The sequence below is a fragment of the Anolis carolinensis genome, chromosome 1, assembly GCF_035594765.1.
Source record: "Anolis carolinensis isolate JA03-04 chromosome 1, rAnoCar3.1.pri, whole genome shotgun sequence".
In the NCBI taxonomy this organism is placed as follows: domain Eukaryota; kingdom Metazoa; phylum Chordata; class Lepidosauria; order Squamata; family Dactyloidae; genus Anolis; species Anolis carolinensis.
In genome coordinates this window covers 304606772-304634321 of record NC_085841.1, presented here as the reverse complement: position 1 = coordinate 304634321, position 27550 = coordinate 304606772, and the positions used below count along the sequence as shown (strand labels likewise).

Sequence of the window (27550 nt, the reverse complement as noted above, 5' to 3'; positions counted from 1 at the left end):
TCCAAAAAAAAAGGGGGGGTTGCCTTTGCCTGTCCCTGAGCTTGAGAGACCACCCAATGGGTTTCTATGCCCGAACAAGGATTCTGGCTGTCTTGTTATTTTGATTTTCTGAATATTAGCAACATGTTATTTCTCAGTCTTCCACAAAATATTCAAAATACAATTTTCCCTTTAATACAAGGAAGATAAAACTACAGGCCAGAAAAGCTTGTAAATAAAAATAATGTTTCTGTTAAACTTCTGCTTAAGTGCTTCAGATCATCTTAGAAGGAGAAAAGACTAGATGTTGGCCACCAGAATTTAAGTTTAAACATGAATCTGGATGGATTACACTAATGTAATTGTAATTAATTTAAGTTAATTGTAATTTAAATGTAATTTATTGTTACAAATGTTGATGTATTTGATGTTTTTATGGCACTATTATGTGCTGTTCTGTAAGCCACCCTGAGTCTCTTTTGGGAGTTGGTGGCGGGATATAAATAAAGGTATTATTATTATGATTAACATAATTATTAATTTATGAACATAATACCATCCTGTGCTTATTCAAAGTATTTTATTCTTAACAATATACTATATATACTATTCTCTCTCTCTCTCTCACTCTCTCTCTCTCTCTCTCTATATATATACACACACACACACTATATAATATATATATATATATATATACACACACACACACACACACACTATACTATACTATACTATACTATATTTGCACAAGCAAGGAAAAGAAACAGAATAAAATAGTTTACACTATTATAGTCCTAGTCTTTCATGGCCTATCTTATTGAATACAATGTCATTACAAGTAGTGCTGGAATATACTGTAGACCAGACATGCACAACCCATGGCCCTCCAGGTTTTTGGGACTCCAATTCCCAGAGCCCCTCCCTAGCCAGTTTGTGCAATGGTCAGGAATTCTGGGAGCTGAAGTCTAAAATACCTGATGGGCTACAGGTTTTGCAGATCTGCTGTAGAACTAAGTCACACTGCACAACTAATTTTCTGCCTAAGATGGCCTACAGCCAGTGTACTAGACAACTCCCTGAAGAAGCCAAATTTAACTGTTATGAAAGGAAAATTGATATTCAATGTATTACTCTTGTATATTTGCTACCAGAGAGGGGGAAATTTTATTGGATCTTCTGACTCAGTTGCGAAAATCATGTTACACATCATGATTGTAGGATAGGCATTTGTTGCTTTTCCTTGAGAGAAACAAATTGAATGCTCGGTTAAAGTTGTCTGAGTTCACTGTTCCAGGAAACATCCCACATATACACCAAGAACCTTGCTGTTCAAAATCAACATAAACTTCCAGGGACCTTTGAAAACTATGTCTTTATCATCAGTAACCACCACTATGCTACAGGATACACCCAATAAAGTTCATAAGCTAGTTTGCTTGTTATTAGGGACATCAGAGTGACACCACTTTAATAGATTATTACCTTCTCAAAGCCCAGGGCCCAAATAATTGGATCACCACTTAAGTTGGTCTATCTTCAGAAATTCAAGATGCCATATCCCACAAGTCTCATGGAGGGGGAGGTCTTTGTGGACCTGTGGAACATCAGGCTGATTTTAGCCATCAACGCTGTGGTTCTAAGATATCTTACCCACTAATTTACAGTGATGTCTTCAGCTATAATTACACTTAGAAAAATTTCCACTACTCAAAATGTACTACTATACTTCATAAAACTATTAACTAACTTAATAAATTGATATAATACAAGTCAATTCATGCCAGTTGAAGGGATCCATGAACTTCAATCAGAGAACTATATTTAGGGGGGGGGGGGATGTACCACTCATTTGGCATACTAGAATTGTTTTACTACATTATTTACTATTTTCTTGTATTTAACAATCCAAGAGAAGTTCACCCTACCAAACTGTCATGTATTGAAATATTTACAAATACTCCAATAAAGTAATTTTTAAATAAAGCACTGAATCTGAAGTTAATCCAAAGACGTGTACTTTGAAATATTTTTACCAACAACAGTGAAAGTGTTTGAGCTTAGGTATGTGACTAAGGGGAAAAAACTGAATACCCATTATAAATAATGGAAATTAATATTACATTATTTTATTTACTAAAAATCATTGCAAATTCCACAGAGTTAGCAGGGAATTAGAAGGAAGCTCTAAGGACACTATACTAACTCTCTATCAATGTAGGAAATCTGCAACTACGGCATCTTGTTGACAACTTTAGTTCATTACCATTTAATCATCCAACATCTACTGTCAAAAAGCCAGTTGCATCAGAAAGTTCTTAATCTTTAACATTTAGAATCTGAATTCTAACTTGAATAATTAGGATCTTTAAATGAGAGAACGAAACATTCTCAAATCTGATTCTAGCATGTTGAGGACCCTGAATATTTTTCCAGGTTCAAAATTTTCCAGAAAATCCACATAACATTTTATTTATAAACTTCCCAGAGTGTTTACAGAAACCCTGATTTTCATAAGAGTATTTTGTGGGAGAAAGACAGAGTCATTGGTGATCACTCATGTCTGAGTAAGATTGCCTTCCAAATGAAGGGTCTTGGCGGTGGGTCCATAGATGACTGTAGTTACCTATTCTTCTTGACCCTCATGTTCTTTTGCAGTAAGGACATCAGTTTCCAGGTGGGAGGCGGACCTGGTAAGGGTTGGCTTGATGTATCTTCCTCTTGACACATTTCTCCCTTTCGCCTTCCATTGGTGCCTCTTTGAATTCCACAGCACTGTTGGTCACAGCTGAGCTCCAGTTAGAATGCTCAAGGGCCAGGGCTTCCTAGTTCTCCGTATCTATGCTACAGTTTTTAAGGTTGGCTTTACGCCCATCTTTAAATTTCTTTTCCTGTCCACCAACATTCCGCTTTCCATTCTTGAGTTGAGAGTATAGTAACTGCTTTGGGAGATGGTGATCGGCATTCTGACAATGTGGTCAGTCCAGTGAAGTTGATGGTGAAGGATTATTGCTTCAGTGCTGGTGATCTTTGCTTCTTCCAGCATGCTGACATTTGTCCACCTGTCTTCTCAAGATATTTGCAGGATTTTTTTGGAGGCAACCCTGATGGAATTGTTCCAGAAGGTGAGTATGACATCTGTAGACGGTCCACGTTTTGCAGGTGTATAACAGGGTTGGGAGAACAATGGCTTTATAAACAAGCATCTTGGTATTCCTAAGAATGTCCTGATCCTCAAACACTCTCTGCTTCATTTGAGAAAATGCTGTACTTGCAGAGCTCAAATGGTGTTGTATTTTAGCGTCAATGTTGACTTTTGTGAAGAGGTAGCTGCAAAGGTAGCGGACATGGTCAACATTTTCTAATATTACAGCATTAAACTGTATAAAGCCAGAGTGGACTACAATTCTAGAGACCATGGTTCAAATCCCACTCAGCTGTGGAAATCAATTGGATGCCTTGGGCAAGTCTCTCAGCCTCAGAGGAAGGTGAAGGCAAAGGCGAACCCCACTCTGAACCAATTCTTTCCATGAAAGTCAACTGATAGAGTCAGCTTAGGTTCACTATCTGTCAAAAACTATTTAAGGCATACAACAATAAGGTTAAGGGAGAGGGCTAAGGGAATCAAAATATTTCATCTTTGTTGATATCATAAAAGCAAAATAGCATCCACTGGTATTGTTTTGGATGATATACAGACTGTCCCCAAGTTACAAATATCAGACTTACAAATTATTCATAGTTAGGAACAAGGGTGAGACAACAGGAAGTGAGAGAAATCTACCCCTTGGAAAGGAAGCTTGGGGAAAAATTGTCTCCATCAATCCTTGTTTCCACAACAAGCCAAAATGTTCAAAATCCAATTATCACAGGTACAGAAAGTGAGGTGGAATTTTCTGAAGAGGAGCACAAACAGCAAAACAATCACCACAAAGTTGTTAGCCCTTTCCTAAACTATCCAAATATATATTTTTGTGTATGTCAGGAGCGACTTGAGAAACTGCAAGTTGTTTCTGGTGTGAGAGAACTGGCTATCTACAAGGGGATGCCCAGATGTTTTACCATCCTGTGGGAGGATTCTCTCATGTCCCCGCATGGGAAGTTGGAACGGACAGATGAGAGCTCACCTCGCTCCCCGGATTTCAACCGCCGACCTTTTGGTCAGACATCCTGCTGGCACAAGCAGGATGCCACTGGGGGCTTCTATTCAAAGAGGTGTGTGCGTGTGCATGTGTGTGTGTGGAATTACATTTTGAAAATGTACCTGTTCTGACCTCAACTTAAGAACAACCCTGCAGAACCAAATCTTGTTCGTAACTTGGGGACTGTCTGTACTAGTTAGTGAAATAGTTATGTTTTTATTCAAAAACCAAGCCATCTTCTGCTCCAAGTAAAAAAAAAACTTTAAAAGTATGTTTCAAGACAAAAATCAGTGTATACCAAGTGAATAGTTGCAATCTTAAACATAAATAGCTCAAGATATCAGTTCAGTTCCTATATGGATATTTTTAATGGGTTCAACCTGATAATACAGAGGACTTATGTGCCACCATGGTTCAATTATCTAGTGTGATGTAGGTTGATAATTTTCCATTCATATTTTTGTTTTGTCTCATTTTCCTATTTGTTTACGCTAACAAAGAAACGAACATTTTTGTGTAATTGACAGCAATGGGAGGACTTCAGAGACTTGCCCCCCACTCAGCTTTAGGGATAGAGGGGTGAAAATCGCCACACACAGAGTGGATATCAATCCCTTTTAGACCACCAACTTTTAAAACATTTGCTCCTTCCACCGATTTTAATGAGATAAAAGGACAAAGAAGCCCAACAAGAAGTATTTCCCTTCAAATTTATTTATTTTTAAACAAATACATAACCAATAGGAGGGAGGGGGGAGAGAGAAAGAAGGGGGTATAAAACTAAGAATAAAGAACCCCCCCCCCCACACACACACACACACACTCCCCAACCAAACCCACTTTAAAAATCCTAGCCGCTTTCCTGATATTGTTTATTTATTTATTATTATTAAGTTATAGAATTTTTAAAATAAGGGAAGAGCAAGCTCTCTGCGGCAGCCAGGCAGAAATCACTGTGCCCATGTAAGGCGAAGCAGAGCACAGTGCACTCAAGGGTTGGGGATTACAAACCTCCAAAAATGTATTTGCTTTCAAAAATGTAAAATAAAACACCAAAGGAAATGGAGGACCAAGGCAGAGGCAGCAGGCAGGCAACTGAACCAGTGAGATAAACGGAGAAGGGAAAGGAAACCCAACAAGGAAAGGAATTTTTTTTAAATGAGCCAAGAGCAGCCCAAACAACATAGCAACAACTTAGCAGCTGTGTAACCCAACCAGCCCTAGCATCCAGCAGCACCAGCAATGGCTCTTTTGGCTACAGTCCTCCCCTTATATCCACTCCCTGCCCTCCCTGCCCAGCCCATTTCAGTGATTCTTTGGCCTCTGATTAGTCAAGGATCACCTCCTCCCCGCCTCCTTCTCTGATGCATGAGGAAGTGAATTGTAGGCATGGAGCCCATGTGGCTGAAAATAAAAGCCAGTACAATGATTGTGCTGCTTTCAATATCGTGTCCCCTGTTGTTTCGTATGAAAATGTTGTCTATCGTTTCGTGTAGATGAACGGTCAACACAAAACTATAACACGAAGAAAACGAAGGAAAATTTTTCATACACATCTCTAGTCAACAGCCTAATTAAGACCCATGCATTCGGAAAGATATTGTATTCAAGAACACTGACATCGAGATGGGGTTCAGCCACTTACACTTGACCATTCACAATGAATTACCTAAATGTAGACACATAATGTGATTCCCAGTTTTTCAAATTCTTTAGTTCACAAAACATGGCAAGTGTACTCCTTCTTACTGGCAAAAGAAGAGAGAGTAAATGGCTTGATTTTTCCTTGTATTTATTCTGTGTTTTGAGTACTTGTGAGATAAACTTTTTCTTTATATGAACTCTACTTTCCTATTCTGATATTTACATAAGGACTTCAAGGGTGATTTAAATATTCTGTTTACAAACCTATAACAAATATTATGTATTTTCATTCGCCCACAAATGTACTCAGGTCCTCTGCAAAGCTTGATAATTTACTAACAGATTAAAAACTACAGTACCAATGTTCCCTTTTATGGCAAAACCTGCATGGAGTATGCTTCAGTCTTCAGTTGGCTGTTCTACCTTTTAAATTAATAAAATTGTCTGCCAACTTTTCACCTCAAAATCAATACACATGAATTTAAAAATGGAAGAGGAGTATCATGCCGATCCAATGCCTTTTATTCTTTTTCCAACTTTCTATATCCAATGTTTCTTTCTAAACAATAAGTTCATTTTTTACTACTAAATACTAAGCTGATTCCCAAAACAATGGTATTTTAATTATTGTTAATCTAAAATGGGAATCTATACATAATTGGTCCCACATAGACATCTGATTTGGCTTGATGTTATACTTAGAAACAGAACTGTATTGTTCTGTATCCTACATAAAGACTATACTGATACTTTAGCTTGCTCCACAGGCAACACTGACATACAGTAATATGGTAGTTGGGTCTCAACTACCACAATGCTAAATAATTAAGATTTACAAAGCTAAAGGTTAAGATTCCTATTAAGAATAACAGAAGTGAAAGTGTATAATGGACCCAGACACTTTCCCCCCGATTTACAATAAAACCTGGTAAGGGTTTAAGAGAGCAACAAATGACTGTTATTTCAGAAAGATAATACAATTCCACACTACCAAATGCATTACAGCACATTTATTTATCACATTTATACCCTGACTTTTCTTAAAGAAAGTCAAGATAGCATAAATGATCCTCCTCATTTTTACTCTGACAGCGAGCCTGTGAGGTAGTTTTGGTGAGAAATAGTGACCAAGCTGGGATCACTTAAGTGGGCATACTGTGTACATTGCAGATCAATGCATGAATAATATTAATAATGAAAATACAAATATAAGCAAAACATAATTTATTTATTGCAATTTTTTCATTCAAGAAAAAGACAAAATAAAACAGACAAATGACATATAAAACTGCCAAAAACTGCATTTCTACATAGTGTCCATTGCTACTAAATACAACTAAGCGATTCTTAAAAATAATTAAAAAGCAAGGGTGAAACAAAACACATACACGCACAGAAACAATAACAAAGAAAAAGGACAAACTTTCTACTCTGTATCCTTGGGAGATATCCCTTGTTAGTTAGCTAAACTGGTCAAGAGATGTGGGTCATGAAATAAATTCAACGGCTGATGGGCTAATCAATAAAACATGTTGGAAATAAATTCTAATGTATGGGAGGGAATGTAGAACAAGGCCTAAAATTCACAAAGGCAAATGAACTGAAAGAAAACATTTATAAAATGTCTCACATTTGGCTATGTCAATCCAGCTAAACTAGCCAAGATGAATAAAAATAAAAATTAATTAAAATATGGACATTAATTGTTGGAAATGTGAGGAAAAAGAAAGGACATTTTCACATGTGGTAGACTTGGTTTAATGCACATTCATATTGGATAGCAGTTAAAGAAACAATACAAAGAATTTTGAAACAGAATATTCAGTTTTTACCAGAGATATTTTTGTTGGGCCTGGCAAATGATGTCATCAGTAAAGAAAAATACAGTTTTCTTTCAAAATGAAATAGCAGCAGGCCAAATGGTATACACCAAACATTGGAAAGAAAGTGTTATTCCATCTGTGATTTAATTGCTGACCAAACTTTTTAGCCTAGCTGAATTGGACAAACTGACTTGTCTTCTTAAAGATAAATCGATACAATGTTTTCAAAATAAGTGGAATCTTTTTGCAGAATATATAGGTAGACTATTTAAAGATTGGCCTGAAATATTGTTTAGTGATTAAAAATTATTCATAGAATGAAAAACAATGTCAAGACAATATTATACAACTGGATAACTATTCTGCATTAAGAGTTTTGATAGTACAATGTGTTGTATAGTATTAACCTGGGGTAAGTTGGGAAGTTTCTCTAAAATGTTGCATATACTATGCTATTACTAGAAGATTTAGAATTATTACTATTATGTAATAGTTTATTATGTAAACTATTACAAAACTACATTACATGGAGGAGGTAGTATCCGATGGTTCGAAGAATAGAATTAAAATGAATAGTTAAAAGGGGGAAACAATTTAGAAAGACAAATTATACTTTCTCATTACGCAGCATGTATGTACTTTCTGATTATTATAACATCCAGTCTCTTTACTCAGATTTTTGACATTACCTTACAGTTTAAGTTCAGGAGAAAACTTCATAATGTATGAAGGGAGGAGAAGTAAATATGTCTCCAATATAGCCCTAAGACTGTGAAAACTACATGTTTGTAAATAGATGTTGGTATTAGTATGACATCTGGGACATGCATCTCAGGCTATTATGCTTTTGAAATACACTATTTATTTAATTAAATTCTATTTGTAACTCAAAGTACCACCTTATCTTATAAGATGCCATACCTTATCTAAGCAGATTCATTTTTACAGATTTTACGGATTCTTGCCAGTGCCATGTATTTTTTTCTTCCGCAGGGCCTACAAATTCTTCAAACATTTCAAAGAAAGAAAACCCTGGGGTTGAGCAAGTGGTGTGAAGGATTGTTATGAGAAGAAACAGGGGAATGTGAACCATGAAGAAAAGAATGCCCACTGAAAAAGAAAAAAGGGTTGATTTGAAGATGAGAAAAGCAGATGAGAGCAAGAGTGGGCAGCACCAAAGAAGTTTCTCACCCATGTAAGCTGGATCTAAGGTGAAAATCATGAAGGTAGAAAGAGAGAAAGATCATCAATACAGAAAGAGAAGGAAGAGAGAGATGAGAAACAGCTAAGACAAACAAAAAGGCTCTAAAGGTTTTTTTTCTAATCCATATTCATAAAATAGAATTTCATAATTTTTTGCATCTTCTCATTCTGAATATTTTAAATAAAGGATTGTAAGAACTATTAGAAAGGAGGGAGAGACATAGAATTATATGAACATTTTCTACTGAATATAGAGTGAACTCAGCAAAGGTGGAGAAAGAGGTTCCTATTGTATTTATGGTTCTATCAAGACTGCATTTAGACGCCACACATCTGTCTTAGGAATTATAGTTCTGTATCTTCAAGTCATTTATGACCCTAAGCTAAACCTTTCATGGGAGGGGTGGTTAAGATTTATTCAGAGGAGATTTGTCTTTGCCTTCCACTGAGGCTGAAAGTATTACTTGACCAAGATCACCCAACAGGTTTCCATGGATGAGTCTTAATTTAAAATAATAAAGAAGAGAAAGTGCTTCATATTTTGTATGTATGTTGTAAAACAAGGTATTTTCAAAAATACTAGTTTGCAGATATGTTATCAATTTGTTCTTATTTTAGTTTAAGGCTACCTCCCTTAAAGGTTTAGTTCTCAAAGTCATCTTTATCTTAATTAATCATGACAGTATCTTAATGTCATGACTCCTTTACAAGACATACCATAAATATCAACATGGGGCATACAAATGTTGTGTTTATGAAATATAGAGTGATATACAAAGCTTTAGGGGCAGGCCATTTGTTCAGATAACTGTTTATAAGAATTAGATGACTGTAGAAGTAATAAAAAAATTTTACAACTGAAACTGGTAAGATCTAAGAAATTATGTGTTTTCCCAGGAAAGGGCAAAGGAAGAAGGCAAGGGTGCTTATTTAAACAGCAACCTGACCTTAGCCAATGAATACTGCAATCATGTTAAATTTCAAAATGCAAGAGCTCTATAAATTTTGTAATGGTGGTCCATAGCTCAGTCCTCACACTAATACCCTGATAGGCTGGGTAGTCCTCACTGACAGGGAGAAATGGTGAAAGAAAGAGAGTACTCCAGAAGCAAGGCTTGCCAGCCAACTCAGCAAGAATGAAAAGCAATAAACAATCCTGGAGAGGAAACAGCATCAACCCGATGCGGAAAAAGAGCAACATTGGAAGATGGGCTTTGTCTGTGTTGCGGAGGAGAAGGTCATTTAGCAGCAGCTTTCCGAGGGAGCATCAGAAAAGTCTCAAACAGCAGGCAGGTGGAGTACAGGCAGAAGACAGACAAAGAAAAAGAGAGGAAAACGAAGGCAACAGCCCTAGCTGCGAAGTCTCACCGAGAGAGAGAGTACCACACCAGGCATCCCAAACAGACGAGGCATCCGACAGCGAAGACCTGTCGGGAAATGAGAGTTGCCTGGATTAGAGTGCGCCGGCATCCCTGCAGGCGGAAAGCGGCGACCCAGAACAGTGGTCAGTGGGAATGTTTTCCCCCCTTTTTGGTAAAAGTGGTGTTAGCTCCAGGATATACTAGAACTAGATCCACCATAAGCACCGTTGTAGCTACAGGACTGAAATTAACTTCAGAGAAACTTCATACTCTGATAACTTTTGTACTGATGGAAGGGAACAAGATGAAAGGAGGACTCTGTAACCACTAGAGCGATTTCCTGTTTTGGGGGATGGGAGAATACTGGGAAGCAAAACACTTTGTGATTGAACCTACCTCCCTCTATCCACTTGTGTTAGGTTTGGACCGGCTTAAATTCCAATATCCTAGGGTTAAGTTGAGGGAGAATTAAAAGTTTTCAGTCCCCTTGTGTCAAAGTCACATTTTGGAGAGCTGCCAGGTCTCCAGAGAGGCAAAAGAGAAAAAGGGAAAGGACAAGGAGATGTTGGGAGGAGAAGAAGTGGAAAACCCCATATCTATCCTAGTAGAATACATGGATTTAAAAGAGGTTTTTGAAGTGTAACAAATTGCCTCCTCGCTAGGACACTGACTGTGCCATAAAAACTGAGCCAGGGGCACAATTGCCCAAACAAAAGCTTGACCCCAATGGAAATATCAGCATTAAAAGAATTCATTGATAAAAATCTAGCTTGCAGTTTCATTATCCCATCCACTTAGGCTATGGGAGATCCAGACACATCCCTTTCCACTGATCAAGAACTTGCTGGCTCAGCTAAGCACAGGGAAGATTTTCACCAAGCTGGACCTGAGACAAGCTTACTATAGAGTAAAAATGTAGAAAGGGGATTGATATAAAACAGCTTTTAATTGTGCTTATGGTAAATATTATCTAATAATGCAATTTTGGTTAGCAGGATCACAAGCAATTTTTCAAAACCTCATAAATAAAATGTTAACAACAGAGTACGTGCATCAAGACCTACTGAAATACTGGATAACATCCTCCTTTAGTTAAAAGACTATGAATCTCATGTACAGTTGGTGAGAACCATTATTGGCTAACAAGTTGTATGTCAAACCGTAGAAGTGTCTTTTTATAAATAAAAACTGGACCATCTGGTTTATAGGATATCAGCCCAGGGCATAATATGAACCTCTATAAAAACCAAGCAGTTGCAGGATGGGATGCACTGCAAAACAGGAGGCAGCTCCAAAGTTTTGGGGGTTGCAACACCACATTTTGCTCAGGTGGCCCTGACAACTAATCTGCTAAAAAACAAGAAAAACGAAGCCCAGGGATGCAACCACTTGAGGAATAGTACTCCAAAAAGATGAAAATGGAGACTTGCAATCATGTCCCTATCTGTCCAGAACCTTTAATAAAACCAAATATAACTGGCCAATCTGGAAGAAAGAGGCAGACAATATAAAATTTGTTTCAGAAACTTTTTGGCATTTCTTGGAATGGGTACCCCACAAATGTGAAGTTTATACTGACTGTCAAAATTTAGAAATACTCAAAATGCCCAAAACAGTTGAGGTGGCTGACATTTTTCTCTAAATTCAATTTCATATGAAAATACTTCCCGGGTAAGAAAAAGAAGTACAGATAATTTGTCAAAGCTTCCACAACACAACATACAGAAAAAGGAGTAGACACATTGTTTACTTCACAACAATTACAGTTGGGCGTGATTACCAAGAAACAAACCCAACAAAAAGAAACACATGCTCCAGCGAAAGACCCGGAGGCTAAAGACTGAGATCAAAGAAATGACTTGGACACCTGGTTCCAGGAAAACAAACTGATCTACCAACAGGGGGATGTGGTTAAAAGGGGACAAGATTTATGTGCCTGACCAATTGAGGGGGAAGATACAATATACAATCCTATGGTACCAAACAGCAGGGCATTTTTACACCTAAAACTGGTAAGATCTAGGGAATTAGGTGTTTTTCCAGGGAAGGGCACATGAGAACAAAATAATGTAATTGCATGATTAATGAACCAATTGACACTAAGGATATTTATTTGAACAGCAACCTGACATTAGCCAATGAATAATTGTTTGTTTGTATGCCACCTTTATCTCTGTGTCTGAGATGCAAAGTGGCTCACAAAAATTAACTAATGATCAAAATAGAACAGATATTTGTGTATATTTTTCTGGCAAAAGCTGCAATAGTGCTCCAGAACAGCTATTAAGAAGTGGGCAATAGTGGGCAGTGTGAGATTAATGATGGCAACCATGCAACCTGTAAGAGGTCATTGCAGTGCCAGGCCTAGCATTGCTGCATATGTTAACTGGAGAAAATGATAATTTCAGTCTACTTAGAGCCTGCATTGTGTCTAGGCATCTAGGCATAACTGTATGTGTGTGTGTGTTTGGGGGGTGGGATGAGAGCATTTATTCTCAAATAAGAATTTTGCAATCCCAAATGAAAATTTCCTTCAGTCTTCAAATTCAAAGCATTGCAAGACAACAAGGGCTGTTCATATCTAGAGTTAAGTACAGTGTTGTGGGAATAGATCAGAGTATAATGGCACTCAGAATGATGTAAATTATGCCATTAATACACTTTCAAAGAGTTGTGCAATAGGCTACAGGTTTGCTAAGCAGCTCTTTGATTTGTTAGTTGTCTCTGGTATGAAAACTATGCATTCTGTTTGTTGTTATTCATAGAGTCAGAAGGGGTTTCATAGACTTCCGAGTCCAACCCTCTGTTCAGTGCAGGATTTCCAGCTGAAGCTGTCCAGCACCAAAATCTACTCTCCTATAACTTTAGACAAGTGGTTCTCAACCTGTGGGTCCCCAGATATTTTGGCCATCAACTCCCAGAAATCCTAACAGCTTATAAACTGGCTGGGGTTTCTGGGAGTTGTAGACCAAAACACCTGGGACTCACAGGTTGAGAACCACTGTTTTAGACCATTAATTCTGGTTCCAACATCTGGGGCAGGAAAGAACATGGCTGCTCTCTTCTCTCTGTGACAACTCTTGAGGTATTGAAAAAGTGTGATTATGTCATCCCATCGTATTTTTGAATGTATACATATCTAGCAGTATCAGAAGTCTTGATGTATTAATTTTGTTTTTCGTTCTTCAAGCTGTTTCCAACTTATGGTGATCCTAAAATGAACCTATCAAAGGATTTTCTGAGGCTCAATGTGAAAGTTGCCAAAAGTTACCCCGTGGATTTTCACAGTTGAAGGAATATTTGAACTCTGTTCTCCAGAGTCAGTGTCCAACCCTCAAACCACGAAGTCTGATGGCTCCTTGCCTGCCCCTTTTCTTTGGATGCTATGAACACTGCAATCATGCCAAATTTCAAAATGCAGGGCCTTTATAAATATCTTTATCTTTATCTAAATACCTTTATCTAAATAACAGGGGTCCCAAACTAAGGCCCGTGGGCGGGATGCGACTCTCCAAGAACATTTACCTGGCCCCTGTGCTAAACTTTAGACTTAGGGTTGATCTAAGTCTGAAATGACTTGAAGGCACACAACAACAACAATCCTAATTTTGGACTATTTTATCATAATCCAGCCCCCCAACAGTCTGAAAGGAGGAAAGGAGATTCCACCTGAACATCAGGAAGAACTTTCTCACTGTGAGAGCTGTTCGGCAGTGGAACTCTCTGCCCCAGACTGTGGTGGAGGCTCCTTCTTTGAAGGCTTTTAAGGGGAGGCTGGATGGCCATCTGTCGGGGGTGCTTTGAATGAGATTTTCCTGCTTCTTGCAGGGGGTTGGATTGGATGGCCTGTGAGGTCTCTTCCAACTCTACGATTCTATGATTCTATGAGGAACTGTGAACCAGCCCTTCATGTAAAAAGTTTGAGGACCCCTGCTAAAGAAGTAAATCCAATATTATTTTCCTAGGATGCTCCATAATGCAAAATGAGTGTGGAGTCAGTATTATGTTAAGTATTGAGCAATACTTTTCTTTGCCCTATTAAACCATATTAATTAGATACCCACTGCATATAACCATAATACACATATACATTGTCGCTCAAGGTTGCTCAATAGTGGCTCCCGTCATTCACCTTGCTCCTAAAACCTTTAAACCACTCCCTGTGTTTAGCATTTTAAGGGACTATGGATACGTCTATGGGTTCTAATTTGGATATGGATGTGTATTTGCACAACTAATTTATCATATAAACTATTTAAATGAATGACCTCTGGCCAGATATGTAAAATCAAAACATAACATACATCGATTTAATAACAGAAGGTTTAAACATCAAGCCTGTATGGTGGCTCTACACTTATTTCAATGTAACAAATCTTGTTTTAATATTAGTGTAAGAACTCTTCCTGAATTTCCCCAAAGGCATTTTATCACCAGCCCCTATTCCACAGCTCCTAACTAGTCCGCCACTTTTCCTATCTGACCCCATCTGTATTCTATATCTATTCCTCCTTCCTGATCTCATCATTATCTCTATTTGCCACCTTTCCTATCTATGTTGATCACATTCTTCCCCAGCTCCTTAATCTCTTATCTTGTTTCCTTATTTTACAATTAAAAACAATCGACCTCTCTTTTCATATTCTTTCCCCCTCAACCCCATATCCACAGCATCCTGACTGTTTGGCTCTCCCAATATCCTACTCTTCTTCACACCCAGATACTTTATTGAATAATGTGGACAATATTTTGTTTACATTTGAAGATAAAAGTAAATTCAAACCCTACGGACCTGCATTCTCCAGAGACTGGTTGTCTTGCATATATGATTCAATCCTACAGTACATCCCATGCACATTTCCTTAAAAGTGTGAGAGAAATCACGCAACAGTTTTCAGACTAAAGAACAAGCATCAACTAAAAAAAACCCTCTGGTTAACTTTAATAAAAACTACTATGGTGATAAAGAAAACTATTGAATCAAACTAGAGATAAAATTATTGTTAGAGAATATACAAAATTTGAAAGGATGATTATCCAAAAAGAGACTAAGGTAGAAAACAAAACAATAAAAGGTACAATAAGTGATATTTATAAACTACTAGCTTGGGGCCCTGGTGGTGCCTGGGTTATTTGAAAAGGGTATTATTTGTCTTTGAATGTTATGTATTCTCAGTTTGGAGTGGGTGAACTACAATTCTCAGAATCATGGGTCAATCCTCCCCAAACCCTGCCAGTATTCAAAGTTGGCCATTTTGGGTCTGTGTATCAAGTGTGGTCCAGATCTGTCATTGGCTGGTCATCAACTGGCTGCAGTGCTCTTTGGATGGGGGTGAACTACTACAACTCCCAGATTCCCGGGGCAATTGTCCCGAAACATCTGTCAGTATCCACAGCAGGCTATGTTGAGTCTGTGTGCCAAGTTTGGTCCAGATCATTCGTGGGTTGGGTTCAGTGCTCTTTGGATGCATGTGTACTACAACTCCCAAAATCAAGACCCATTCCCACAAACCCCTGCAGTATGTTCAATTGGTCATGAGGATTCTCTGTGCAAAGTTTGGTCCTGGTCCATTGTCGGTTTCTCTGGATGCAGGTGAACTATAACTCCCTTTCCCCCAAACTTGTCCAAGGTGTTCTTTTGGTTATGGGGGCTCTGTGTGCCAAGTTTGATCCTGGTCCATCATCGGAGGGGTTCGGAGCGCCCATTCATGGCAGGTGAACTATAAATCCCAGTACCTACTACTCCCAAATGTCCAGGCCAATTCCCCTCCAAATCCACCAGTATTCAAATCTAGGTATATCAGATATGCATGGCAAATTTGGCCCAGAGCCATCATTGTTTGGGTTCATAGTGCGTTCTGGGTGTAGGTGAACTACAACTCCTCTAAATTTCCCAGTGGGACTCACGGTGCTCTGACTTGATGCAGGGTGAGCTACAACTTTCACTATGTGGAGTCAATCCCCCAAACTCCTCCAGTAAATTTAGTTCCTGCTCAATTCTGCTGTGTTTGTTATGCAGACAGATTTGAAAGGGAAGGGCAGTAGGGTGGGGTCATGCAAATTTCACACAAATGGAGAACCCTGGGATGCTTGCCTGTGGTGGAGGAAAATGCAAAATCTAGGAGGAAATGGTCCTCAAATGAAAGCATTCCTTGGGTGGTGGGCCGTAGTGTTTGGGGAGGACATTGGCAGGGTTTGGACTACATGTTCATGGAGCTCGCTGTGACCGCAGTGTCAGTGGATGGGAGTGACTTGGTGGCTCCTTAGCACTGGGAAATATAGCCTGTTTGTGGAGGGCAGAGGCTGTCTGTGTGAGCAGACACCCGTGCCACATACACACATATGGGTTTTCACTTTTATTATGGATATAGATATAGATTACTGGAAGATGAGCAGACTGAAAGCCATCTCAGGGAAATATGAGAACTAGACTTGGTAAGAACTTTGAATATTCAAGAACAAAAAAGAATATGGAGTATGCGAACTTTAAAACTATGTAAGAATTAAAGAAAATTACTATAACATAATATGAAGATTGTATTTAACATGTTAGATTAAATCAGATAGATGAGAAATATCCAAATCAATGCTGGAGAGGATGCCAAAATTAGGCTCATATATCCATATGTGGTTTATGGATTTTATACAAATTTATAAATTTATAAATTTATAAATTTATACAAAAATTCTGGGAAATAGTATTTAAGGAAATAAGCGCAATAATAAAAATAGAGATAAAGAGTACACCAGAAGCAGCATTATTATCACTATATGATAAGATGATATCCTCACAAAAAGTGAAGGAATTGACCTCCAATTTATTAACGACAGCGAGATGGATAGTTGCAAAAAATTGAAAGATAAAAGTGAAATCCAGTTAGAAGAATGGTACAGAGAAGTGTGGAACATAGCAATTAACGACAAACTGACTTGTGACATTAAGGTTAAAAAGAGAATATGGAAGTAAACAGGTTTATGGAAAATATGGGGGAAATTTATAGAATTTGTATTTACTGGAGGACAGGGGAACAAACCTGCAACAGATACAATAAAATTCTGGAGAATAAGATAAGTTGGTCCAGATGAAGGTGGCACAAGGAAAGGGGAAGGGACCGGGGGGGAGCTAAACATACTCAGGTAATTAGAACAATTGTATTAGAACTATAAGTGCAGTATACTTTAGACGGAAAAAGTTTTAAACTAAATCAGGAGCTTCTTTATTATTACACCTATCATTATTTGTTATTAATTATGTAAAATGATTGTATCTTCATTGACTTTACTTGTTGACCTTATTAATACATTAAGAAAACTCCTTGTTACGATGTACTTTCTCAGTGCCGATACTGTTTCAAATATGTTTTCTTGCATATGGTTTTTGTTTGTAACGATGTTTGGATTTTTGTTTTCTTGAATAAACTGTTATAGCTAAATCTCTGGAAAGCCAAATATGCTTAATAAATGTTTTTATATAATGTTTAATTTTGTATCACCTAATAACATATAAGCAGATTACCATACTCATAGCCACACTAGATATAACTTATTATGTGAAACGTTTTTGCATTTTTGTTATCTTATTCACTATAATAGCAATAATAATAAATATTTGGATTTTTCTGAAGCCAGCTTCTTGTTTTTCACATTTGTCCCTTATTAGCTTAGATACTACTTTAATAATTTCCTTCTATATAACTGGCTTTTCTACAGAATTCTTACCTGAAGATAAATTATTCTCCTCTGTACCAGATCTGTCAAATCTTTAGCTTCCTTTTCTCGCCAATCACCAGCTCCGTCTGTTTGACTGAGGTAGTACAGATCTGTCATTATTGACCTGTTTGTATAAACAAAAGTAACATTAAAACTTTTGGGGCTAACTTAAATAATAAAAAACAACGACAAAATGAAAACTAAATCTTCCAAAGCATCGAACATATATTAAAATTGAAATAATATTTTTCTACTTTAGTACCAGAGCTACCCACCTCTGTGTGTGGGAACTCCACCCATACACAACACATTCACCAATCCTTAATCCACATACAAGCTGTAATCTTCCAATAATTAAGACATTTGAAGAGGAGAATCTAGTCTACTGTTTTCCCATCCCCACTTTATACAAACACACACATTTATGTAGAGTTCCTCCCCCCCCCTAACAAAAACAGTATCTATAGGAAGCAAATCCCTTGGAATAGACAGACTGCCATATTAATTTTTACTAAAGTGAGTCACTGCCATCAAACACCGAGATGCAAATATCTTAAAATAGGTTTCTTACATAGCCTACTTGCTGTTTCAACATATCTGAATCCCTTTCAGTTCACTGACACCAGACAGAGATGTGGACTAGATTCTGATTAGATGATGAATAGTAAGAAGAGGAATTTGCAAAAGGTTTTCAACATTGCCATATTTTATCTTTACATTCTCAGCATAATTTGATCAGGAATTTTAAATAAATAAATATGCCATTTAAGAAGATATATTTTCTTGGCAAACTTTGTGGTCACTTAAATGATCAGTTAGTTTAAGCTAATTCTTTCTTGTTGAATGAGAAATGAGTCAGCTTTTGCATACGAAGGCAATCAAGTCTAACCAGTTCTAGACTTGACTAATGAAATTAGCTGGGCCTCTGCCATGAGGCAAATGGGTTTTGGAGTCCTTGTTAACCTCATGGCCAAACATTAACAGCTGTCCATAGAAAAAGCTACTTTGTTTGAGTAAACTTAGCTAATCATGTTATACAACTGTCATGAATTCTTTTTAAACAAAGGTTCTTAAAAGAAAAGAAAAGCCCACTGAAAAGAATAGCCCACTTCTGACACCAAAAATGTTAGAAGTGGGATATTCTTTTCAGTGTGATTAGGATATGCTTTTAAGAACCTTTGTTTGAAAATTATTCATGACAGATTGGTGTAATGAGCAGGGTATTCTTTTCAATGAGAGAGTAACAAATTGGAGCAGGATATTATTCTTTTCAGTGTGAGCAGGGTAACAAAACTGGAATAGTGAGAAGGATTTTCTTGTTGTAACTTAGTGTAATGAAATGTATAGGTCATTTTAAAGGAAGAATTGCAGAGGATGAGGAAACAAGACAGAGTCCCAATTCTCTGAAAAGTAATTGTGTTGGAGTGGTTTCAAGGGATTGGAATCCCCATATAGAGGGTGAGGAAGGTCCTTGTTGTAGACACAACTATGTGTGGTACTGTCATGGACACTCCTGTTTTGGCTGCTTGCAAAGAATGTCTCTTCACTTGCTAAGCAGGGACTTCTGCGACCTTTTTATATGCCTCTATTACTTAGGATGCCTCTATTCAAGAAAAATGGGGGGGGGGGCAATCAGAAAGATTTGTAGACTAGTGACAACAACATAGGCTCAATAAGGATGGGTTCGACTGCTTGCTCAAGTAGAAATAGTTTGATCCTGGCTATTCTATTTCTACATGCTTGTGTGGTTAAAAACATTTGAGGGTTATGATCCTCAAGAAGGCAAAGGAGGCACTTATTCTAGTCATCAGAGCGGGAGACTTTCTGGTGGCAAATGACATAGTTCTTGAAGAGTTCCCATGAGCCAAAGGACTATGAGAGAAAAAACAAGCAGGAATGAAAGAAGAAGAAAGCTGCATCTAGAGGTTCTTCAGATATCTGCTATTAAGGAGATGATGATTAAGAACTGTGAAAATGGCACCAGCAATGGGCATCTATAGGGAAGGGGCAGGTTCCACAAGCTGCTCTTTGCAGTGGCAGAACCAGTGTGTGATGCACCAAAACCACAATAAAGAACACAGAGATATTATATTGTTTAGCTGGCTTAAAAGAGCTAGGTTCCCATTCTCTTCTCTTCTTCCATTCCATATTTTATTAGATTTTTTTGGATTTGGAGAATCAATAATGAAAGGAAATTATAAATAAAACAGTAATAACAACACTGCACAATTTCCGTGCAGAAATTCATATTCCTTCACTGACATATTTTCCAGACAGAAAAGACTATTTATAATAAAATAATAATATAAGTAGAAGAACATTTTATTTATAGGCCGCCCTATCTCCCCAGGGGGACTCAGAGCGGCTTTTTCCGACATAGAAAACACTACTTTCCACGCAAAACAATCATGTGCAAATTTTGTGTACAAGAACTGAACTGCAAGGATCCTTGTCAGTCCTGTATTCATCTTGTCATATTTTCCTCAAAACTTGAAAAACAGATTTTTGACCATTTTTTCACATATTGTTTCCATGCCTACATGGGAGCATTTGTGGTACAAGCATAGAAATCATTTTTCAGATAAATCTGTTCTATCATCTACAAGAGCAATGTTAGATGTCTGAAATAAACTTTCTCTAATCTTAAAAAAAATACCTTAACAATGAATAGCATATCACCTCACACAAACTGAGGCTGGTTTTACACAGACAAATAAGATTGTTCAACAAGGACACCCTGAGCTGCCTAGGCGGCGAGAGAGTTTTCCTACTGCCCAGCTGTGCCAAAGCTAATTCTGCACTGCTGGACAGGGACTGGTTGCTGTAAGCTATACTGGAGACAGGACAACATACCTGCTCTTCAGCAACCTCCCTTCCTGATTCTGTATCATGTGACTGGCACTTCTTGGGCACAGAATCAAAAAAAGGAACTACCGAGCAGCAGGTATGTGGCCCTGTTGCTGTTGTAGCTGGCAACAACAGAAAGTGAGAGGACAGAAGGCCTGTGGGGACTAATACTAAACACCATACTATACCATATAAAAAACTCTATATTGATATTAACATTGAAATACAATAATTAAAAGCAAATAAATACAAACTTAACATAACACAGTTTTACAGTATTATAAAAACATTTTTATGTAAAGTATACATTTCTTCAATTTTCTGGCTGGTTGCTTGAGAGTTCCAGTTGCTTAAGTTCCGTTTGACTGAGAGTCTAATGTATTATTAATAATTAGCTATTTTATAAGCTATAGTTTACAAAAAAAATCAAAATGAAAATGATGGTAGAAAATGTGATGATCCCTTCTTTATTAACAATCGTAAAAATATGCATTTGCCAGTTGTTCATCCAGCAAGAAAACACGGGTTAAGAAGGACATGTGAAGTGACTTTAAATGTGATTATTATGAAAGTAAAACTTAATTACCAAAAATATTCATTTTTTGGATTATGGGTCTTAATCATCAGTTTGTGGAATTGAAGAGTTAGCACATCTGTCTTTTTAGTTTATTTAGTTTAATTTGATGTTTGTTCTTCTTATTTGCCTATCATTTAATTAAATCAGTTTAGACATGCACTTTGGGAAAATAACAGAGCTTATATAAAACTATGATGAAAAATTGACCCTCTTTCATTATTGAATAAAGAACGGTTTTCTTAGCAAGTGAAAGACAGTACATTTATCTGCTGTGATCTTCAGGTATTATTCATGTCCATGGGGTGTAGCCATTAGCTATATCTCCTGATGCCATTCTGGCACTGCATGAGGGACATACTTTTCTTCTGTTTCCTAACATCACCTTGGTGAAGTTTGGAAATCTCTGTAGGGGATTTCCCAGCCTGCTGCAGAAGATTTTTTGAGTACACAGGGAAGGTGCTATAGACAGGGGAGCTCTCTCACTATTTTATTGATAGAAGAAATTCCATGAGTAGGTGCACCTCAATGGATCTTGGTAAGAGAGGCAGGAAGTTGGCTCAAGAGAACACTGTTTGATATCCTTCCTCCATTACCATGATGCAGGAAAAGAATTATAGCTGTCATGTTCAGTCCCTAGTAGTTTCAGTTTAAATCTGTAGTTCCCAACCTTTTTTTGACCAGGGACCACTCTCCAACATTAGTACCAAAAGGGTTACGAATCAGTTTTTGGTCAACTTTAGATTTGGTTTGATTATTTGGGGAGGGGGGGGCTGATTCAGAAAACTGTATTGGATAGACCACATCAGCTCTAGTTTCTGATACAGAAATATGCCAATCAATAATCACCATCTGCTCACCCACAGAAAACCATATTTAATAATCTAGAGCTGTGGACCTTATTTTAGGTCTCGGGCTCACCAGTGGGCTGCAGTCCACAGGATGGGAACCACTGGTTTAAATGGTCAAGCAGCAAGTGATAATAATGATTTCTGCATGACACTCTGGACAACTGCTGTCAAAACAATACCTGGATAAATAGACAAATATTCTGAGTAAAAAGGCAGCTGACTTCACTGTGTCCCATGTCTAGTTGAGTCCATGGGGTGATGGATTGCACCTTTCATTTGCAAAATATAGGACAATTATATTAATATCTAAATATTTGTATCACAGTTAAAGTTCCAATTCTATATATTTTTAATTTACACTGAAATGAAATAAATAATTTTATCCTTTCCATAAAATCACTTGGATTCTATATTTAATATTATGGTTATCAATATTAGTAGCAAGAATTTCCATCAGCCAAGAAATTTAACCTGCTTCTGAAGCCAATAACATCCACAAAACAGCTTGTAAAATATTATTTTGCCAATGGTACCTAAGATATCAGTTTTACAGAAATGAACAGGGATATAAATAATTCACATGTTATTAACTTTGATGCCAGGTCTAGATATGAGGCAAATTTAATATGTTCCAGTTGTCAAATAAGGAAATATACAGTTATTGAACATTCTGGCAAACAAATTAATCTAGTTAGAGCCAAGGTTGGCAAAAAAATAAATCAACTTCAGTGTCATAAGACTCTTTTGGCTTTTATAGCTTCAGAAATCTTCATACTATGATGAAATATACTCCTAGAGAAGCCACCCTCCTTAGCTTGGTACATATAAAGTAATTAATTTAGTTTAGGACAGCGAGAAGTCTATATAGTTTCCTTTACCTGAAGTTTTATAGACAATGTATCCATAATTATATATAAAGACATGTACAGTAGAATCTCACTTAACCAACACTTGCTTATCCAACGTTCTGGATTATCCAATGCATTTTTGTAGTCAATGTTTTCAATACATCATGATATTTTGGTGCTAAATTCGTAAATACAGTAATTACTACGTAACATTACTGCGTATTGAACTACTTTTTCTGTCAAATTTGTTGTATAACATGATGTTTTGGTGCTTAATTTGTAAAATCATAACCTAATTTGATGTTTAATAGGCTTTTCCTTAATGCCTCCTTATTATCCAACATATTCACTTATCCAACATTCTGCCGGCCCGTTTATGTTGGATAAGTGAGACTCTACTGTATATTCATTCAGTATCCATGAGCACAGCTACAGATTTTATAAACATAACAAGCTAGAGAGAAAGTGCATTAGTACAGTAGACTCTTGGTTAACCGGAACTCAAGCTACTAGAACTCAAAGCAACCAGTCAAAAATTGAAATAATAATACTGTAATCACAAAGTTGTATTTATAATACAGTAAAACTGTGTTACATTAAGTTTGTGTTTGTCTTTATTTGCTTTTCATTACAGTATTTCAACATTAGGTAAAGGTAAAGATTTTACCCTGGCTTTAAGTCTAGTCGTGTCCAACTCTGTAGGGTTGGTGCTCATCTCCATTTCTAAGCCAAAAAGCCTGCGTTGCTCCAAGGTCATGTGGCTGGTATGACTGCATGGAGCAATATTAAGATCAAGTCAATACAGAATATATGGTATGGTATGGTACAGTATTAGGTAGGCCAGAAACTAAATTTATCCAGCATTTACCAATCCCCATGGATGCTGGTAAACCGAGAGTCCTTGGGGCATTCCCAGGTAGTTTCATAGATCCTTGTGGCCCTGTGGCTGCAACTCTTTTCATCTGGTCCCTTACCAAGAGGGCTGAGATAGACAGGAGTTATTTATTTATTTATTTATTTATTTATCACATTTATATCCCGCCCTTCTCACCCGAAGGGACTCAGGGCGGCTTACAACAGTGGCAACCATTAGATGCCCATACAAATCAATAAAAAACAGCACATAAAACATTTAAAACTATTAAAATACATTGTAAATTAAAATATATGTTTCAAACATAAAATCAGATCCATTCATCCTCATGCTTTGTCCATAGTTCAGTCCATGTCATCTTCGCCATTTATTGATTAAAAGCCCGGGCATACAGCCATGTTTTTAGGGCTTTTCTGAAGCTCAACAGAGTTGGGATTTGACGCATCTCTCTTGGGAGGGTGTTCCACAGCCGGGGAGCCACCACCGAGAAGGCCCTGTCCCTCGTTCCCACCAGCCGCACCTCCGAGGCAGGTGGGACTGAGAGCAGGGCCTCTCCAGATGATCTCAGAGATCTTGCTGGCTCATAGGAGGAGATACGTTCGGACAAGTAGATTGCGCTGGAACCGTTTAGGGCTTTATAGGTCAAAACCAGCACTTTGAATTGGGCTTGGTAGCATATCGGCAGCCAGTGGAGCTGGTTTAACAAGGGGGTGGTACGCTCCCTGTAAGTCGCCTGATTTATTAATCTGGCTGCTGCACGTTGTACTAATTGAAGCTACCGGGCCGTCTTCAAAGGCAACCCCACGTAGAGGGCGTTGCAGTAGTCCAAATGGGATGTAACCAGAGTGTGGACCACCGAGTTGGAATCTATCAATATCTGGAGAGAAACACATTCCCTTCTCCTATACTCTATAATTTCCATTATTTCGTGAACATTTAAAAGTGCAATTCCAAATACAGTTGCTATCAGTATCATCCATGAGCACCTTCAAAGGAAAACCAGGAAAAATTCAAGTAATGACACAAGAAAAAACCAAGTGAGTCCAGGAGTTTGTGACTCAAAGTATATGTATGACTTGTATTTCTGACATGTTCCAAGATGTAAAAATCTAATCAGAATTATCTGTACAAAATAATACAACAAGCCTTCTGCCATCCCCTTTAGAATGAAGGGGAAATGAACACTATCAAAGATCAGAAAGAAACACAAAAATAAATCTGACAACTCTCTAAGGAACTAATTCCTTAGAATTAAGAGAGAACTTTCATTCCTGGGGGGAAAAACATTATTGTAATAGTTATACATATGCTAATTCACAATTTTAAAATGCCAAGCTTCAATCCCTGCACAGACCTTAGGAATATATTAGTCACTTTTTACTGTGTTTCCCCGAAAATAAGACATCCCCTGAAAATAAGACCTAGTGGAGTTTTTTTTGACTTGCCAAATGTAAGGCATCCCCTGAAAGTAAGACCTAGGAGAAGGGAGCCGCCGCCACCAAGGAAGGCGAGCTGAGGCTGTTAGGAATTGTGGGAGTAGAAGTCCAAAACACCTGGAGGACCCAAGTTGGTCCATGACTGTTTTAGCTGCTAGGTCTCCCTCCGGTCATGCCCATTTTACCTCAGAGTAGGGCCTTGGCCTCAACATCGGAAAGAAACCACGCAAAGGTGGAGGAGGCAAGGGCATGCCCTCTCGCTCACCTCAGGAAGTGGGCACCACTGCCAGCAGCGCCGGCCTAGGCCTCGCCAGGGATGTGCGTGCCTTTGGGGCCCTTCGCATGGTTTCTTTCCAGTGCTGAGGCCAAGGCCCTACTCTGAGGTAAAAATGGGCACGGCCGGAGGAAGGCCTAGCAGCTAAAACAGGCATGGACCAATTTGGGCCCCACAATTCCTAACAGCCTCAGCGTGATTCCTCGGTGGAGAAGGAGGGAGCAAAATAAGACATCCCCTGAAAATAAGACCTAGTGTGTCTTTCAGAGCAAAAATTAATATAAGACACTGTCTTATTTTGGGGAAAATACAGTAGCAATAATAAACTTACCCTAAGAATTTCCTAAATTATTGGCAGTGAAATACGGCCTGTCATGTTGATGAAGATATTGCTTAGGATTTGAAGAAAGAGAAAAAAGAGTGGTAGCCACTACAATCTTTAACATTTGTTCACTCTAAATTTAATAAATAACCAACCAATAAGCAGCATTTTTAAAGACAAAGATTGCTGATTGGCCCCAAATTTGGAAAAAAAAAAGATTTAGTGCCAACATAAATATCTAGCTTATCCATGAAACTGGAGCTGCACCTGAAGATTCTATTTGAGTGACGTCAGCTCTAATTTAATTACCATGACTCAATGCTTTGCAATCCTGGGATATTTTGGCCAAATTACAAAGAATGCACTTTTTCTACTGCGTATTACATTCTCCAGCAAATACTTTTTTTGGTTTCAGGGTTTTGAAAATTGTGGTGCGCATTAGATTCAATGACAAATTACACTCAAGTAAAAACCGGTATGTGGGGTTTTGCAGTATAAGAGGCAAAAATTATAAATAATAGTTCAGATTAAATGAGACAAGTCACTGATTAGTCAGAATGTCATATGAAACTGTAGCTTCAAACTCTGATAAAACAATTACTTAGCACATGAACAATATGTTTCATTATATTCAGTCTTTCTTAAATGTAGTTGACTGCAGCCTTAATCTCTGTTTCACAATTCAGTTCTATTTAGTTCTACACCTTGATTTGCAAAACCAAACATTGTATTAATGTGAATTTTCCAAACAGAAGAAATCTGCAAGAAAAAAAGAACACTATCAAAAGGTTTTTGAATTATTTCTTCCAGGGGAGTTGTGTTTTTATCAAATCATTGCACAGATTGGAACTGTTCTGGTGGATGGAAGGCATTTACAATAATGAAAACAGGAGAAACAGTTTATCTTTCCCTCGTCCAGCAATCTGTACACCTTTAAAATCTACTCTAGATGACTGGAGGACTTTCTGGAGTACATTTTCAAAGGCAATGGTGGAGGGGAGTGATTTCCATCTTAGAAGCAATTTTCATTTGAGCAAGCTTTAACAAGTCAAAAATCGCATTAGCAACCAAAAATTCTATTTTAAAATATTTTGATAATGTACCTCAAATATATTTGGTGATCATTTAAAAATTATTAGCATAAAATAATTAAAAATAATTGTGTAATATTTAGGAGATACTTTAACAATCTACCATTTCAGAAATACAAAATGGACTCTGAAGATGAGGTCTCCGTTTTATTATCTTAGAGAAAACTATAAAATTAATTTTAAAAACAGTTAATTTTTCTAAAATGACAGATTAGTGAAAATTTGAATCTGAAAATATTCAACCCGAGCTTTTTACTGTTTGGCTTTAACTCCAACAATATCAACAATAACCATCTGAATGTCCCCTGGGGGACATTCACCTCCCTCAGGGTAAATGATCTTAATGGAGCACATCATACCTTGTAAAATTAAGAAACAGACAGAAATAATAGTTTGCAATTGCTTGGTAAATCTTTGATCATAATGCAGATCTCTCCAGCAGTGGGGAAGCTGGAGTAGAAAACGTGTGACCTTTGGGGCCCCAATAGTACTTACCAACCATCTGCCAGGAAAAATAAATTGCTGAAAAAAAACACTCAATAATGCCAAATTAGGTGCTTTCAAGCTGTTTCAA

At 37.5% G+C, this 27550-nt stretch overlaps 1 protein-coding gene across 1 annotated transcript in view; it reads right to left on the bottom strand.

The window, feature by feature from the left end:
• The window catches only part of fut8 (fucosyltransferase 8), a 108064-nt gene that overhangs the window by 32098 nt on the left and 48416 nt on the right, over window positions 1-27550 (bottom strand). Inside the window, exon 5 of the mRNA XM_003214611.4 lies at window positions 17869-17983. Within this exon, the coding sequence (XP_003214659.1) occupies window positions 17869-17983 (115 nt within the window). The remainder of the gene's footprint in view (window positions 1-17868; window positions 17984-27550) is intronic.